The 19,048-nt window shown below is 34.2% G+C and overlaps 2 protein-coding genes across 2 annotated transcripts in view; both read left to right on the top strand.

Annotated features, from left to right (window-relative positions):
* Window positions 1-475: 475 nt before the first annotated feature.
* Window positions 476-12,883, top strand: LOC128230680 (uncharacterized). Its single transcript, XM_052943125.1, has 11 exons — window positions 476-553; window positions 1,255-1,353; window positions 1,459-1,527; window positions 1,662-1,769; window positions 3,575-3,730; window positions 5,552-5,681; window positions 5,998-6,135; window positions 8,465-8,665; window positions 8,890-9,069; window positions 10,627-10,743; window positions 12,747-12,883. Exons 5-11 carry the CDS (start codon window positions 3,710-3,712, stop codon window positions 12,881-12,883), a joined length of 924 nt encoding a protein of 307 aa, XP_052799085.1. The 5' UTR covers window positions 476-553; window positions 1,255-1,353; window positions 1,459-1,527; window positions 1,662-1,769; window positions 3,575-3,709.
* The window catches only part of LOC128231377 (uncharacterized), a 23,828-nt gene continuing 15,406 nt past the window's right edge, over window positions 10,627-19,048 (top strand). Inside the window, exons 1-9 of the mRNA XM_052944131.1 lie at window positions 10,627-10,743; window positions 11,818-11,949; window positions 12,201-12,329; window positions 13,936-14,154; window positions 15,076-15,261; window positions 16,123-16,360; window positions 17,659-17,779; window positions 18,024-18,113; window positions 18,606-19,025. Coding sequence (XP_052800091.1) covers window positions 14,019-14,154; window positions 15,076-15,261; window positions 16,123-16,360; window positions 17,659-17,779; window positions 18,024-18,113; window positions 18,606-19,025 — 1,191 coding nt within the window. The 5' untranslated portion in view covers window positions 10,627-10,743; window positions 11,818-11,949; window positions 12,201-12,329; window positions 13,936-14,018. The remainder of the gene's footprint in view (window positions 10,744-11,817; window positions 11,950-12,200; window positions 12,330-13,935; window positions 14,155-15,075; window positions 15,262-16,122; window positions 16,361-17,658; window positions 17,780-18,023; window positions 18,114-18,605; window positions 19,026-19,048) is intronic.

The following is a 19,048-nucleotide window of genomic DNA, read 5'->3' as shown; positions in this document are numbered from 1 at the left end:
CATCTAGGAATTGTACGTGATGATAAACTTTGTGTTTTTGTTTGGATAAAGATATAGATGTAGTTGAAGATGAGTATCATGAATTCTTTGAATCCAAGAAATGTGATATAATATGTTTTTACTTATAATATTACAACTGCAAATTCTTTTTTATAGCAAACTTTGCTGCAAAAAATATAAGAAATTGTTAACGACATGCCGATTTATGCACACTAACTAAATAGTTTGAAAGGTGTCTACATAATATTGAAAAAATTGTCATGAAAATGATATTATTGTACGCCATTGATGCATATATGTTTTTGTATTATGGCCGGTGGCCGTAAATTACTTAATTAACTTGACTTGATCTGTTAGGAGTTCAAAGTAAATATCAAAATCACTAGATAAAACCTCCTTTAATAGAAACAACAAAAATGTTTATTAAATGAGGACAAAATTTACTTATTTATTGGTTTGGTTTTCTTTGATTTCAGAAGAAAATATCGTGATTTTGCGATGAAGTCTGGAATCTTCCTGTCCATTTTACTGTTTCTCTTAGTGGACTATGGACGTATGTACAAATGTTTTTTTAAGTAAATACTTCAGCAGTTAATGTCATTAATTTTGAATAATATGTATTAGTTAAAATCAAATTACATCCTTTCTTACACGACATTATGCATTTTAGTGATGTATTGAAGATGCAAGAAACAAAATAGGACAAACCAAGTGTAGTTATTTGTGCCTTAATGGTGTTGTTTATTGACAAAAGAATACCCGTGAGGCCGCTTCTACAGTGTGCTGGTGGTGTTGCACTTTACTGTTTACATTTTCACTCAAACCGAAACTGCTTGTTTTACTGATTTCGATAAATTGTGTGCTTCCGCGAATTTTCGTTTTCTGCATGAATAAAATTAATTTCCAAAAATGTTTACATAGAAATCGTGTTTGTTGTTCACTGTCAATTTTTGCTCGTATATTGGTCTATTGTTGTATAAAAATCTAGGGATTTACTAACCCTATCTTCATTAAACTAAGCCTTTATGCTACAGCAATAAACATAAAAACGTGATTTATGTAGAGTTTTTTCAAATGATTGTTAATATCCTAATCGGGTAAGTTGTGTTGTATATTAAATATTCACTTCCTTAAATTTAAAACTATATTAGTGTGGTGAATTTGGTGTACAATTTTGCAGACGCAATGGCATGTGATGTCTTTTATATACACGTATTCTACTTGCTTTATTCATTCATTTATATTTCATTTCAGTGTGCTCCCATGACGTATATTGTGCGACTGATAACGACTGTCATTACATAACACAGGTTTGCCACTTGGACAGCGAACAGAATGGCTACTGCAGTTCAAGTGAGCAATTTCATTTTGAATTATTTTCCGGAAACCAATTGACATAGTTTCACATTTAATAATGTTTGTTAAATACATGTATATATTTTCATATCTATTTTGTAGAGACCTGTGATACCGACAACGATTGCCAGTTTCCTTTACTCAATTGTCAGAGCGGACGGTGCCATCAAAGTAAGTTATTAATATAATTGCTATCCAGATTTGGTTTACTCTAGTTACATACTATTTGTCTAGTCTCTCCATTGAACGTCATGCTGTCATTTTTAAATCAAAGCAAGGTTATTTGAGCTTACCATTTTTTTCAGAGCAATGTACCAACGATACTGAATGTGGGCTTGCCAATTCAGAATGCTATTTCAACAATTGTAACTGCAAAGACGGATATCTAAAAGAAGGCCTTTTCTGCAAACCAGGTAAACGATTTTTTTCAAACTCACAGCTCCAATTGTGATTTTCCCAGATAAGCATCTATAGGGCGAAACCTATTGCCAAAAAATAGGTTGAACCCATGTAATTGTTTATGTTCTGGACCCGCATTTTCACCTTTTTGGGAACACAATAAGATGCTAATTGTATACAACTAATTTTTGGGTTTGGTCAAAGTTATCTAACATTATCGATTGGTCAATATGTATATAATTAAGCCATCTTGTTATTAAGATATTGTATCAAATTAGATAAGGCCATAGTATGGATCTCAGAAGAAACTTACGACAATTATTTTCTTTTACATGTTTATATTATTACAAAGTTTGACGGTTCGAGGCACAGACACCAGACTTACACGCAAATCTTCGGTAACTTTTTTTTAAATAAAATAAGGAAATTGTCGAGATAATATTCGGCTATCTTCGGCAATCTCGGTATATAGTACTTAGTGAAAACGCCGTGCGTGACCGGAGGTTGAACAGCGCTCGGCTATTTAAAAAATAGAACCAACACGGAAGTTATCGAGCTAATATTCGGCCCTTTTCGGCAGGTCGGGTAATGACTTCAACAGCATAATCGCATCTTCTCAACAAGTTTTTGAAATTTTGATTTCATTTTTAAAAACATATGAAGTTACCGAAAATTTGCGTGCAATGGCGTTTTGAGCCGACTGTGTGTGTGTGTGTGCGTGCGTGCGTGCGTGCGTGCGTGCGTGCGTGCGTGTTTGTTTTAACGGATTTCTGCCTCTATTTGGACTTACCGGTAAGAGATTGATGTGCTTGTTAGATGTAGTTTTGAATATTCTTTGCACTGAAATCGACATATACGTATGTTTAACATTTATATCGTGTGTATTCTTGTTTGTATTGGGCGTTGACATTTTTCGTGAAATGAGATGATCCCCATCTCTCTATATTATAACCCTAGATGATATTTAGCTTTGCTAGTATGTGAAAACACTGTCGATGAAACATAACAAGTATTTGTATTATGTCCCATTACGTGATAAACAGCTATACATGAATCATACTTTCTGGTGTCCGTGCTTCGAGTACTTAGGCACGATTTATTTAACATGCAAATAATTGTTGTAGTACACCTTGTTGAAGAGTTTTTCATATCGTACCGTGTTCATGTTGCCTAACATTTCATGTTTTCAGCAATTTGACTTCTGCTTTTTCATGGCTTTCTATGTTGACAGTCAATGCCAAAACATACATGTGCACATCAGTATACTTTCTTGTTATGCCATTGAGTCAGTTTTGTTTACCATTGCTTACAATTACTTTGTACACAATTTGACTAAGTTCATTTATGAACGTCACCAGCTTAGAGCTTTAAATTTTGTACAGGCATGGCTTAGTTGAACCCATTACTCTGGGTCGCGGCGGATTCTGCCGGATATGCTATTTCGAGAATTATCTACAATACAGTTTGCTTATCACTGGATTCTATTTCGTCACATATTTTTAATAAACTCCCACTTTTCGTTTTGTTTTTCACTTAATTTTAGTTCGTTAAATAATTTTAAATAAATGCCTACTTTTCATTCACAGCCTTATTTTTGTGTTTATCATTCATCCATACTCAGCCTGGCCTTTGACTTTACAACCTTGACATTGGACCATAGATAAATACACATGATATATTATATAAAAATGAAATGCCTGTTGTAGTCTGATTTGTCAAAACATGTTGTTTGACTAATTTATATGCATTGTTGTTGAACTCAATTAAATCAATTTGGAATAAATGAAATATGTTCATATGGTATTTTCTTGTTTTTAAGCATTAGGAAGAAGTTGTTTACAGCGGTGGGACAGAAGCTGCAGTTTTCAGAGCGAAGAAATCAACGGTTACTACCAAAAGGCTTACGAGTGCAAAAGTAGCCAGTGCGGTTGCAATTCCAAATATTTAAGACCAGATGGAGACTTATGTGTTCCATGTATGTATTTTACATTGAACGTTAATCTTGTATATGTCATACTTTTGATAATGACCAACGGTAATACAAAGCATGTATCAAACTAACAACGTTTTCAATATGAAGAGCTACTACTCGCCGGAAGCGAAACGTTGCGACTTAGCTGGTGCAAGGCTAGCTTTTTTAGCCGTAGTGATGTTATGTAATGTGGATGTTTAAGAACCAGTGACGGGTCTAGTCCCTTCGTGAAATGTTGGTTAAGTTTTTCGCATTAGGCACGCGCCATTATTGATTCTTATTTAAGAGGATCGCAGTTGTTCTCAAGCTTAACGAACTGGAACTTTACTGGTATTTCTATAAAAACTAAAACAGCAGCGCTTTTATTCAAATGCATGCAAAGTTTTAATGCAGTTATAAAAGTTGATTTATCCTTCTTAAATCTGACCATGCGACTGTTGCAAAATTGTAGTCTTGTCGTTATGAGGCACAGCTAGTAAACATTGGATTAAATTACGGAATTTTATTATATTGTTTTCTTTTTGTAATTTTGTGTATACGAAAACACTCTTTTGTGGATATGTCCGTTTCAAGTATTATTAAATTGCTAGATGTATATACTTTTATTTGAAAGCATTTCATGGTAACAATCTATTTAAACTTTAGAATAAATTAATGAACCTTTTAATAAAACAATGTAAAGTACAGGGACAAGCCCAGTAGCCTTAGCAAGATGATGGTGGAAAAAGTTATCTCTAACCTTAATTTCTTAAAGTCATGCATACACTGAGCACCTTTTTGTAATGGCCATCTAATTGTTGTGTCTGGAATTAAAGAACGGTCCCACTAAAATTCAGGTTATCATAAGTAACAATTCAAAGGAAATTACAGTGACAGACAAACAAGCCAATCATTTAACGAAGGACCTGTTTAAAGGCGCATGGCTAATTTTGTGTTCACAAACTCACACGGCTCCAAACATTTATCAATATTTATATGAAAAACTACACAAACAAGCTCAGTAGATGAAAGTTTAAATATAAACCTCGTTCAATGGCACAATAATTACAAAAAAATAGAAGCCTAAACCTTCAGTGAGCTCCTGTTCTATTGAACGTTTGAATGCAGTAGCCCTAACATTGACTTATAAATATCTTTCATGCATGACTGGTATATCTCTTTTGTTTTGTATGTTGTATGTATGTGTTGTTTTGTACAGTGTTTATCTCTCGTTAAGCGTCTTTTTGTGACTAAAACAGGGTTTTCGTTTATGTTTTAAAGCCTGATTGTGATTCATAGATTCGTTGACAGTAAAATCAAAACCAGCAAATCAAACGTCGCATGTAATTTGAATAAAAACAAATCTCAATTTAAGCAAATGTTAAAAAATCAAGCATATCTTAAGCATGTTGCAGATAAATATGAACATCTTTTGAACCCCAAGACAAAGTTTGGCTGTGATTTTGAATGTTGGATTAAATTCTAGCTTCCTGGAAATTTTCAACCGTTTGTATCTTTTTATGCAGATCGCAAACGTTTTAACAGAAAATATATTTATGAATAATAGTAGGTCAATAACATTATTGTTCAAAAGATACTCACTAGTAAGTATTTTCGACCGGACATTATTCATTTTTTGGTCTAAGGATAATTACTCGAAAACGATTGCTGGCATAGCTACTTAAAACAAGAATAATAACAGTTTTTGATACATAATGAATTCTTCGCGTTACTTTTGACACCAACACTGTATTTTGCAAAATAAGTAGAATGGCGCAATGGTGACGTCATTTCTTAATTATCGGGAATTTGAAAACTGACCAATTATAAAAGCTGTTTATCTAGTTTGACACAGATCCTGGTCACACTTGTGAACTATCCGAAGACTGCGGACCTCATTCAAACGCCACATGTGTCAACAACGTGTGTGACTGCAAGCCGGGTTATGTCTTAAGTGATGGCAGGTGCATATGGAGTAAGTTGTGCTGCTTAAATTGCTGATGTAAGGAAAAGCATGCATTCGAAATATACACTTGTAGATAATTATGTAACATGACTGAAAATTAAGAAACTATCAGTTAGACTGCTGTTTACCAATCGCAAAATACCATAAGACTGATGATAAGTTACTATTTATCTATTTCTCGCACACCTTTGTCAAAATAGATATTTAACGAAAGGGTATCATCACTATTTAAAGCGGAACACGTTTTATTTAAAAAAAATGTATTCCAGCTGATAAAACTTAATCGAAGCATGTTAAGCTGGAAAACGTTTTTGTTTTATTTCAGTTTTTGATATTGGCTGCAGCACAAATGAAAACTGTCTGTACACTGGACTGGAATGTAGACTAACGGAGTTGGGCAATTTCTGTCGATGCCCTGTTGGTTATGCTGTGAGAAGCGCTCACGATTTAACGTGTTCGAAAGGTTTGTCAAATTAACTGTTTAACTCTCTATCCTGAATTAATGAAAGAAAAAAACATTTTCATTTGTTGAGGCATTGCTCTTACACTTTTGTACCACCTATGTTGAATTCGAAGTAAATGTACATACAGTCGGTTTGTCCTTGCCGTTGGTCAGCTTAGGGTATATTGCCATGCCGGATATTATTGTTCAACCATATGATTTTCCTGACGATATCAAGAATAATAATTTCAAAACAAATGCTTATTTAAGCACACTATATATTGTTTTTATGTCATCGCTAAAAATGACCGCATTTGAGTAACTTGAATACTAAGTACGTCTTATGCTATTTTGTACGCTATCCATATAAACCCTCAAACAACGTTGACAAGTTTTGTAGTTGCCTCTACACTAGTCCATTAAATTTTGGTTAAAACATTGTAAAAGAAAAATAAATCCCACATTTCTCAAATATTAATCTCGCATACCGTCCACGTCATTGTTTTAAGAGTTTGAATGTGTATCTTTTGAACATCGATGTTAATATCGCACAGCAATGCTTGTTTACAAGTACTTAGAGGTGCACACGCCTTCTTATTTACGAGATATTGTGCACTTCGAAAAAAAACAAATCATAGACATCGAGATCCACCACCAATAACGATATTTCTCATGTGAAAATAAAATTTCAACAAGAGATGATTTTCGAACGTTATGCCCCACTGAGTGCCATGTTCTCAAGAATATTTGAACAATTGAATGAAATATGCATGTACCGAAATGACAGCTGATTTGTCATTGACGTTGGATGCCTTTGAGGCAGTTTTCAGATTATGACCATTCAAAGGGTGGGGTAGTAGGTACAGTTTTAAATTATGTTCAGAAGAAGACTGATCTTTGCAGATAAACATGTATCCTTTTAGCAGCAGGGATTAAGTATATATGATGTAATTTCAGTGACCAGTATAAGATGTGACCTTGACTTTTGAGTCTATGATTACAAAATCCAAAGGGTCATCTACTGGTCAGCCCCAAATTAATAGTCAAGTTTGATGGCCATGGGTGCAGGCATTATCGAGCTTTCACACAGACAAGATTTTGGCGTCCAAGGTCACTGTGACCTTGACCTTTGACCCGATGACCCCTTAACTCAATAGGGGTTATCTGCTGGTCAGGCCCAACCTGCACGTCAAGTTTTAGGGCCATGGGTGCAGTCATTTTAGAGTTATCACTCGGACAACCTTTTCGCTTTATAGGTCATGGTGACCTTCACCTTTGACCCGATGACCCCTTAAATCAATAGGGGTCATCGACTGTACATGGCCCAACCGTCTTGTCAAGTTAGATAACAATAGGTCCAGCAATTGTCTAGTTTGTGTTCAAGGTCACAATGACCTTGCCTTTTGACTCGATGAAATCAATAGGGGTCATCTACAGGTCAGGCCAAACCTCCAAGTCAAGTTTGAGGGCCATGAATGCAGGCATTGTTGTGACCTTGACCTTTAACACGATGATAGATAGGGGTCATCTGCTGGTCAGGCCCAGCCTGAATTCCAAGTTTAATGGCCATCGTTCCAGGCATTGTTGAGTTATCACTCGGACAAGCTTTGACAATTTTTCTCAGTTAAAGGTCACTGTGACCTTGACCTTTGATCCGATGATCCCTAAAATCAGCAGGGGTTATCTACCGATCAAGCCCAACCTTTCAATAAAGTTTGCTGACAAAAGGACCAAGAATTGCTGAGTTTTCACGCGGTCACACGAACAGGCTTTGGTCTACCGACGGACCGACCGAAAGACCGACATGTGCAAAGCAATATACCCCCTCTTCTTCAAAGAGGAGCATAATTACGTACTTCATCTTTCTTATACATCGGAATGGAAACATGGAAATATATTCCTACTTGTTTTAGAAATATTGTTTCTTTGGCAGGGTTTAAACAAAACAGGCAATAATCTCAGCCAATACACAGACAATTGTTGTTGTCTACATAATAATGTTTCTTTGTATGCTTCTACATGAATTTATTAATTTTTATTTTGAGATTGTGTCTTGTATTGATCAATTAAACTATAAGTATGATACGCTTACAATTATTTTTTTATAAACAAGTTATTTTTAGTTATAGAATACCACATTGTGAAAAGGTATTTATGTAAATATATCATGTATTACTTTTAATTTTTATCATTATTCTCTCTCTCTCTACATATACATATATATATATATATATATATATATATATATATATATATATATATATATATATATATATATATATATATATATATATATATATATATATATATATTGAGAGAGTCTTCAACTGTATATACTTCTTGATTACAGTTTTGGATAGTCGGTGCACGGACGTCCACCTTTGTGGCGATACTGAACAAGTTAACTACTGGCGTAGTTACCACAGTAGTTATATTTTGTCGTCTCAATGGGAACGAAGGCCGCATATTGGCTACCGTTGTAATCTGGAGGGAACCTGTTCTTGTGGAACTGGGTTTATTAGATCAGTTGATGGACTTAGATGTCAGCAATGTATGTTCATTCGGTTTAGATTGTAAAAAAGAGTGGTAAATACATTTTTTCTTCGAAAATGATATATCGAAAATAAAGCAAATAGATATATTATCATTTGTTCATCATTTTCAAATCTTGAGCAGTAAACATCTGTATAAGACGTATTTAATATAATTGCCGGGCTTTTTAGAATATGATCTTCCATGTACTAACGGTAGTGACTGTCAGGTAAAATGTTTCAGTATATGATGGTTCATGTACTAACAGCAGTGATTGTCAGGGAGATCAGAACGTCCATACTGAAGCGCATGTATGTCAACGCGGGATATGTGCATGCAACGATATGTACTATGCTGAAAGCTACTGGTACAACACTGAAGACGGCAGTTACCAGAATAGCTACCATTACATTTGTAAACCAAGTAAGAACATTATACCCGTGATCTGTAAGAATTATATGTAAAGTATCTAAATTACCTTTTTCCCAATTTAAGCCGTACTTTTCAATCTTCACTGACCTTTCCAAAGAAAATGTATTAATGGAAGATTTAGTGAAATTGGTGCTGGCTGCGTGTTATATATTGTATTTTAGTTAATGTCTAGTTTAAACGTTATTTTTTTTACAATGTTGATATAAAAGTACATAAACTTATGCTAAGTTTCTGTCGTTGGCAAAATGATGTGCGAGAGTGTGGTCTTGTGGTGTTCAGGAAACTTGAAAACCGACTTTTTCGGCTTGGTGACCATGCCGAGAATCGAACCTGGGTCGTCATGATGAGAAGCGACTGCGCTTACCTAGAGCTGCGCTAACGAAACAGTCTTTGCTTTGTTCGCGTTTGATATGTAATTGCTTTTAAGTACGTTAGTGGCTACTAAGCCTGTTCCTAATTATGCAATGCATCATTACGATGTAAACCGATATTGAAGTTCTCTCCAATGTTGTTTATTCTTGCGATGCCTGAAGAGGACTGCAGAATAGTACGTTTAATATTTATGTTCGTTCATATGAATATTTGTGCATATTTTAACCATCGCCCACTGAAATGGCTAGCTCTCTGTCTTGACCACATTTGTATCTGACCTACGTGTAAATTATCTCTGTCGTTTGTTGAAACCAGTTTGGACAATGCACCAGATATTGGCATTGATATAAGAGAATATTTTACGTAGAATCGTACACACACAATTCAACAGAAGCTATACTACTACTACTACTACTACTACTACTACTACTACTACTACTACTACTACTACTACTACTAACTTTATTTAAAGAAGGCAACACATTAAGACATAGGCATCATATTATAAACAAACATAACACACGTCTTATTTACAATGTGTCCTTCTGAAAGAACATACACACACAGAGAAAAAAATGACACTTAAAGAAGTAATGCAATACAAATCAAACACAAATGACAAAACACATTTCACTATCGCAAAAATACATATTGTTAAAAAGCATCATTACATTTTTTCATCATGACCTATAACTGAACTAAATATGTTTTGGTATAATATGAAAATCTAAAGAAACATGAATAAAATACATCAATTTAACACATCAATACCTAACAATACATCAATTTATACCTAAATGTTAACAAGAATTCTCATTAAAATTAATGAACTGAGTAAGTAGGACAGTCACACATGTACTAACACCAAAACTCTACATATACATTATGTGTAAACTATATGCATTGAATTCTTACAACGTTTCTTGCAATTGATAATGTATAAAAACAATCTTGCAGCAGGCTTTAAATGTTTTTTCCGTGTTAAATTCACGTATTCCCTCAGGTAAAAAGTTCCAAACAGTCCCAATGTAGAATGCAAACGAGTGTCTCTTGTATTGTGTCTAATGGGATATCAAAATACTGAAATAAACTTTAAAAACATGTCCTCACAAACATACATCAAAATATTCACAGCAGAAAATTTAATGAAATGCAATGTTAAACATTTCTTTTTAGAAATTGGATCCAAGCAGTGTGATTCCAGCGTAAATGGTACAACATGTCTTCAAATTCAAGGAAGTTTGCTAACTCATTGTGAAGTTGGTATCGAAGAGAATGGACAGTGCACCAGAGGTATAAGTGAATGTCATGAAACAGAAGACTATATATGTTGGTATCCACATATATGATATCAATCATACCGGCATTATATGTATTGTAGTGGTCAGTTGTCCAGGTTCATAGCGGTAACTGATAGGACATATGCTATACAATCTATGCACAACTCTTTGTTAAAATAATTGATGATTTCCTCGTGAAATATGGCCATTTTATCCTGACACCGGGCAGAAATATTTGTTTTCAAGTCTTATTGAATTACGGTTAATGTTTTTTATAAAATTGAAATTGATGAAAAAATAATAACTAATAGCCGAATAGGAGCTTAGAATACAGGATCATTGGCGGAGTTGTTCTGAATTTTTCATGGTTGCCATTGATCATTTTGAATAAAACCGCAACTGCTAGTTTAAAATGTTGCCTGTGGTTTGTGCTTACAACGAATCTCTCTTCCAGAATGTATCAATTCCTTACTAAAAGAAACATAGGAGAAATTATGTACTAGAAAAGGTTTTAGATACTGGGACACGGTGACTAAAATATTCGAAAGGGTTTTTATTGATAGATAAAGAATATGCGAAAAATTATACTGAAATAAGCTATGAAGCCATGAAGTTTAAGTAGAGATCACAAATTAGAACTCACTAATGTATCATTACTGTCTTAACAGTCATTCGGAGCTCCTCGGCCACTTTTATCGAAATCAACCTCGGTTGTATGCCGGTACATCAGTAAAAGTAGTTAGTATTTTTTTAATTGTATCATTAATTAAATTTAGCGTTTTAGCTAGTATCTATTGATCTAAGTTCAAATTTAGTGCCAGCGAAGTGTGAAATTGCAAACATAGTCAAGATTTCCAAGAGTTGAAAGTCATTAAGTTTAACTGCTACCAGTAAATTAAATTACTACGCGAACTACTTGCAGCGGACTTAAATATACCAATTTATGAGTATGTAAACCGTCCCTTTACATCCGAGGTTGTTCTCGATAAAAATGATTTGAGAAGTACATGCGGTCACCAATCACCATTTCGCCATTTTGTAATTTGATACCATCAAATACACATGTTTATGCACGTTATTTCTTCAGTACTTGGGCATGACTGCGAGCTGAACAGCGAGGCGTGCAAACTGGTTCAAAATGCCGAATGCAATAGTTCATATCAGTGCAGCTGCAGAAATGGATTTAGCGAAAATTATACTTCAGATAGTTGCTCTCCTGGTAATTATGCTTCATATATTTTGTTTTCTTTGATACCTCATACCAAAGAGGTTTATGAACGCTTATAAAATATCCTCTTATATTATATAAAATGTCACTCAATTTAGTATACAAACAGCATTAATTCAGAGTAAAATTGACTAAAGAAAACAAAAGTTGTTTATAAAATGGGGTTGATTATTAAAATCATCAATTGATCGAATAACACAACATGAGAGTATGAGCGAACTAAACTTGGTGGACTCTTGTAGTTCTCGGGATGAATTGCATCGAAGAATAAGATTGCCTGGTCCATCTTGAAGACTCAACATGCGCGGATAATTCAAGGTGCTCCTGCAAACAGGGATTTGTGGAAGTGGGCGCAGAGTGTATTTCACAAGGTTTGGCCTTGTAGTTTTCACTGTTTTATTGTTCTTAATTGATTTCTACAAAATTCATTGTTTTGGTAAGTGTAAGTAAATAAATGTATCGAACAAATAGTTTATAAAATCTACAATGTAATCTAATGGTGAACTTTTGTGACGGCCAAATATACGTCGACGTGATTTTTTTTAATTACTATGTTTTCTATCGCCTTGTCATTTCTAACCACGAACGCGTATGTTTGCCAAATTTAGATTCATTGAAACAGACACGTTGCCATAAAACAGGAAGAACATGTATAAACAAGTCCAGAAATGTCATGTTTGCTTTTTTAAGGGCCAAACTTTCTTTTTACTTAGTGCAGCGGGAAATGAAACCCCAGGTGCACAACTTCATCACCTACATAATATTCCGCCTTGGTCTTTTTACTCTAGGTGAAATAGCTTTTGAGTTTTGCAAAATCAAGGGCAAAATCTCTGGGTTTGCTGCGCAGTATACTTACGGACGGACACATGGATACGGACAGACACAGGCAAATCTATATGCCCCTCCCTTTTTTGTAGGGACGTAAACAGTCAAGCATCTGTCGTTGTCATACATTAACCCGCCTTTAATATTTAAGCATGAATATAACATACAATTAACTATTATATCGAGTAGATAGGTTTCCATGAGTGATGCGATCTTGCAATACCGCGTATGTGCACTTTATTAATATTTTAATACCTTTTCAAATACATGTAATACTAATACTTCATGGTTCTACTTGGCATTCAAATTTATCAATATTGCCATTGGCCTGATAAATTAACAAACTTTAACTAATGTGAGTTTTGAGTTTTGAACAGTTTCTTACAATTCAGTTAAATTTCAATTGCAGTAAAATGACTGTTAGATGTAATCCTTTAGCGCTAAACTGGGTAATTGAAAATTGTTTGACGGCTGGGTTTGTTCCTGTAGTTTCCAATGTAGTATTCCTATGACAATGAATGTCATGTCCTATCATTTGACAGACATACTTCACACTACACGGCCTCTGTAAGTCTATCGGCAGCAATTTTCTCTTCATAGAAATGAGATTAAAGTCATATGCTTTATAATAAAACACGTTTTTGTTGTAGATTTGACCCGGTATTCGATTTCATAGAAACATATTCACCAAAAGCTATGGAACTAATCGAGATAATAAAAGTCAATTCGTTGAATAAAGCAATGACCATATTAATAGTTTAACACGTGAATATTGGTTTAAAATAATACGATAAATTCGCAGAAGAATTCAAAAATTTAATTTACCTGTGCAAATAGGCTTCAAGAGGCTGGGGGGATCAGTTTAAATATGCCAAGTACATCTCTGTCGGGAATTCAGCTAAGCTATCAACCGGTCATACTAAGCCCATTAGTGATTCCATCCCTGGAATAACGTTTGAACGGTCTGTTCAATAAGCACTGTCCACCCTGTGACTCAAACAATGTTTGTAGCTGGTCCAAATGAGTCTTAGCGCATTAATTCAAATACCACCCTGATTGTCATAGACTCTTTTTTATTGAAATGTATAAGTTCTAACATAATTCGTAATTGACATACAAACGTCAACCCGAGTTGTTTTCTTTTTATACAAGAACTAGTTGACAGAGGATGTTATGCTAGCGTGCACCAACTAACGGATTTGAACAGGCGATCACCAAATTATAGTCTGGGTTCGATGGAAACACCGATACGGGATGATCTACTGCCAGAGGGTTGGTACATGCTAGGAGCATATATAATTAGCTCTTCGGCTCATCTTCCTGCCGGACTGTCTGGAATCTGTGGAACAAAGTACCCAATCTCTCTCAAAGGTATCTAATTAAACGTGAATGTATTTGTTCAAAATTAGATAAAAATTAATAATAGTGACAAATATGCCTGTCTTGTTGTATAATGCTTAGTATAACCATATGTACAAAACAGCATTGTTACAGTAAGTTATAAACATGAAAGTGCACTTTATGTAAAACGCTGCATCATTTGTCGTAAACGGTGTATTTTATGTGATGTATATAACAAAGATACGTACCAACCTTGCATCTTATGTAAACTTCTAAAAATAAAAAAAATCGGAATTGTTGAAGTGGGAATATTCTTCTTCCTTCTTTCTCCCACTACTGTAAGTGCTTGAATGTAAATTCCAACTTTGATTGTTAGGGATGTTAACCTATCAATAGCTTGAAACTTGTGGTCACTTTCTTGCAAGTTTGAATTTCTTCATACACATTTTAATATTGAATCTATTTGTTATTTGATGAATGACATTTTAACAGTAAAACCGCTTCGAACCATTGCTGCAAACTAATCTCATTGTTTACGTTTATTCCCTTTCGATAAATATTGTCGTACATATGTCATTCATTAACTGTTGCAACTTTTTTCTTTAAAACCTTGCAACCATTAATCCCCTCCCTTATCCCTTTCAATGTACGTTGTTGATTTCTTAAGTTTACAGATGGCGCGGAATCATTTTAAGTATGGTGCTCGGCACACATAAATTCACATTTGACGCAAAAACACAAGTGGAGTATGATTTTTATAATATTTCACATATGGTGCTGTTTTTTTTATGACAGATGGTGCATTGTTTTACTTATGTTGCAGACTTTACAAATGGTACTGTCACAAGCATAAAATGTAATTGATGAATAAAATGTCATATCATAGTATATTATAATATTTTTATATATTAAACATGTGTTTGTTTTCCAATGCATTCCAATGTTTTATAGAATCGCTTACCGTAGACGACTTAGTAGTTCTTGATTCTGGCGAAGAATTGCAAACACAAGCGGTAGTCGCCGATCTGGTAGCAGAGTATATCGTTCAAGAAATAGATGTTAAACTGCGGCGTTGTAGCAAGAATTATCAACTTCACTTTCCATCACTCGCTTTTGCTTTTTCGGCATTTTGTTTAGGTAAATAAAAACTATTTAATGTTTGGTATCCAACAATTATATTGAGAATAATTGTTTGTTTCAGTAAGGGGTCGTAATAGAATTCGCCGAGTGAGCACCAAAATATAAATTTCCCGCCTAGCGTAGCAACACGTGATATATTCAGTTTTGGTGATGAGGTGGTATATATTGCTATCTTCTACTGAAACAAGCATTTTCTTTTCATTTTTGTTAAATGCTAAAACTTGAGATAAAAGTCGTTTTTAATTCCATTTTCTAAAAGAAAATTAACTAATTTGTATGCGCACGTAACGTCATTTCGGAAATGGCGTCGTTGCAATTGAGTCCCAGCCCTGTGCGCGCTGACTTTTGATTTGGAACCGAGAGCGGGAAAACATTTCAAAAGAGTGAAAAAATGTCAATTTGATATTTTCATTGCTACGAAAAGTAAAATATCAATTTTATTTCACTGATAAATCTCTCCACCGGAAACCATATAATTAAATTGTGTCTTAGAATCATTTCTGTCCTTGATTTAAGTTATACAACATAATGAGATTAACGACACACAAACTATTATTTTTGTTTGGTAGAAAAAAAACTTAAGATGATAATGAGTTTGTCTGAAAATAACAACCTTAAATTGTTATATGATTGCGTGTTGTTTAGACTTAATCACTGGGTTAACACATATTCGGTAGGGGTTTCCATGCACAGTTATTTCAATACTTTATATCGCTTGTACTCGCATTTTAAGAAAATTTTAAAATGGTTTAGGTGTGCGATTATTGTAATTTTAACATATTTGATACATCGTATGGTATAACAGCCGCATTTGGTGTAACGCATTTGCATGCTTCTTGTTTATTTTCGTGTTATCAGGTACTGGCTTTAACTCCTCTGTTGAATCTGGAGACAGATGGGCTGAAGTCGTCCCAGAGTTGTTCTACACCCGAGAGTATGACTCTGAAACACAGGAGGAGATGTCAATTCCACATCTGTATTTTAAATGCTATGCTTTCGATCATTATTACAACTCCTACCGAAATGATCTATATTGTTATGGCTGCGATCGATACTACTATTCTGAAAATGACGCCTTGTACTACTCGATAAATTGGTAATCATTTTTTCTATTTTTACTGTGTACGAATAAAGTGGGCATAAGAATACATATTATAAATAAGTAGCCATTTTAAAGCGTAACACATAGTACATATCACCCAAGATAATGTTGTGCTTTAAATGACGTTTTATAATCGTTGAACAGGTATGGCTTAGTGATAGAGTATGGGTTTTCATCAACAAGATTTGACTGTTTTGTGTTAAATGTCTTCACAATTGTTTTCTTGGGTTATTTTATGTGCCACTTAACTGTGCTAAATGAATGAGTGATTTCAATAAAATGATATATAGCGCCATAATGTCAAGGTATTTGAAAAAATGTTCAAATGGTTTTCATCTGCATTCTTGCATCTTTAATTCACACGACGTTTAATTTTAAAAAAGTTATTTAAGTAGTGTAAGGAGCGATTGGCCAGCTGAAAAGCGTTGACATTTAATTATAATTTTGATAACTTCATTAATTAATTATGTTGTGTGAGTGTTAAACATTTTATAACTTCGTAAAAAGTACTTTTTCAACAGAGTGCATCCAATAATGACTTTTAAAGACGGAGAATAAAAAATGAACGGGGTCAACATCTCAGTGGCTAGGACACTTTGAAAGTAAATGATTACATCTACTATTAAACGTCAAATTATTGCCAGTATTTCATTTGATCTATTTTTCATTCAGTTGGCATGTCTAAACATTATTATTTGTCAATAGTTTTTCGTCGGTTTCGTACGTTCGTCTGTTCTCATTGGGAAAGTAAGGTTGTTATGATTTTGGTAAATACCCTATTCGTTATGACATGTTAGGAACGGTATCACAATAAACGTTTGTACTGCCACACGATTTCTGAAAAAAACAAACGAATTAGCACTGAGGATTTTCATTTCCAATAATATCAGAATAAAAGAACGATAACTTCTTATCAGTTAATTATAATTGCAAAAGCTGTTTCTAAAATGCAGCTAAATCACATTGCCTGTAAAGCATAAGCTCTCATGAGCCTCTTGTGTTACGAAAGTATGGCCCCTTTCCAACTTTCCAACTTTGCCAAAACCTTTTGTCTGGATTATAACTTCTTCAAATACAATTTATTTAAACTTTGATTTGTACTCTTCTGTTACGCTGTAATATACAGGTCAAGTTTTACTTTGGTTACAGTCCTGCAATGTTTGACGGAGTTGATAGCTCTTCTTTTGATTGACTGTTGATCCGTTAATTGCATTTAATCAAATGCGATTTAACAAAACGATCCAACTTATTGATTTGCTCGCTAAAATAAATTGTTTTCATTCGCTTTTAAGGTATGTTAATGGAAAACATTGCAAGTCCTTTGGTCCCTATCGAAGGTACATGCTGGAATATACAGACTTGAACGAGACAACATTACAGACTGAGTGTGGACAATCAACTGTTGGATTTAATGTAAGAAATACAATAAGCATGTGTTTATGGTCCTATTATTAAGTGGCGGAGCTGGATATCATATTTATTGACTGTTATAAAATCTCTTTTCTTGCGTAAATGACACACTTAATTGGTTGAAAACGTTCATTTGCGAGGAGTTTATCTTTCAAATGCTCTCATTTAAAATACCTTACTAGTTGGCATACAGAGATAACCATGAAATGTATTTTTTAAACTAAAAGAGATATTATCTAAATTTCAGATCCAATGTTCTTATTCGTGGCTAGAAACACCCTTTGGACAAAACTCTGCTCCGATCTTCAGTGAGATCGAACAAACAGGATTTCATTCGGTATACTTATATCTTTTTAAAATGATTTATTTTAAAATGATTTATTTTTAAAGCTGTGTTTAGCAGGAATGTAAAATAATTAAAACTTATTTAGCCATGCCAAGACTTGTCACTTTTTATGTGTTCATATTCAAATTCAAAGTTTCTGATTTATACCACCATTTACAACTGATGTTTTATTAAAACTGGCTTTTCGGTTGTTTTGCCATTTGAGACCATTACTTATACTGAAATAAAACATAATATGTATATCCTAATTCAAGCAGGTTTATTTACATGTGTACATGTACTAAGATATGCGTTTGGGATTGAGTTTTGGAAGCCTCAGTTCAAGGTCACGGTAACTGTAAACGCTAATTTGAACAAATGTATGCTCATATTGATAACTCTTGGTTGAAAGATTACTAATGAGAAAAAACGTACGTTGTGCAATCGTTATTGATACATATGGTTAATATATAGGCATATTGTATTGGCTTTTACTTATTTCAGTGGGCAATCAACACTGTATCAGAAGGAACGCACATGATGATGAACACTTACTGGACACCATTAGGATGTAGAACGCCATCATCAACCACAGATACCACGTGTTTGGTCGAATGGGAGCTTGCAGACAGTAGCGTTTGTCCTTTCCCTGCACAAGAAGATGAGCATACTTTGTGTGGGGTTGCGGTTTATGGCCTTACCGAATTTGGACTTAACCAGTACGGTTCATGGCAAAATGCAGTCAACGAACATATTCTGGCAAACTGGGACTGGACAGGAGTTTCATCGAATGTTGAAACATCTGGTTTAAAGTTGTTGCTAGACTATACTGGTTATGAAAATAGCAATATTTATAAGATTCACTTTCAACCAATTCAGACACATCATAGCATTTGGGACAGATATGCTATTCCGGATGTGTTGGTAATATTAATATATGTATTTCA

Source organism: Mya arenaria, chromosome 4, assembly GCF_026914265.1.
Source record: "Mya arenaria isolate MELC-2E11 chromosome 4, ASM2691426v1".
In the NCBI taxonomy this organism is placed as follows: domain Eukaryota; kingdom Metazoa; phylum Mollusca; class Bivalvia; order Myida; family Myidae; genus Mya; species Mya arenaria.
Note: the sequence above shows the minus strand (reverse complement) of the source record. Positions and strands in the feature narration are given on the sequence as shown.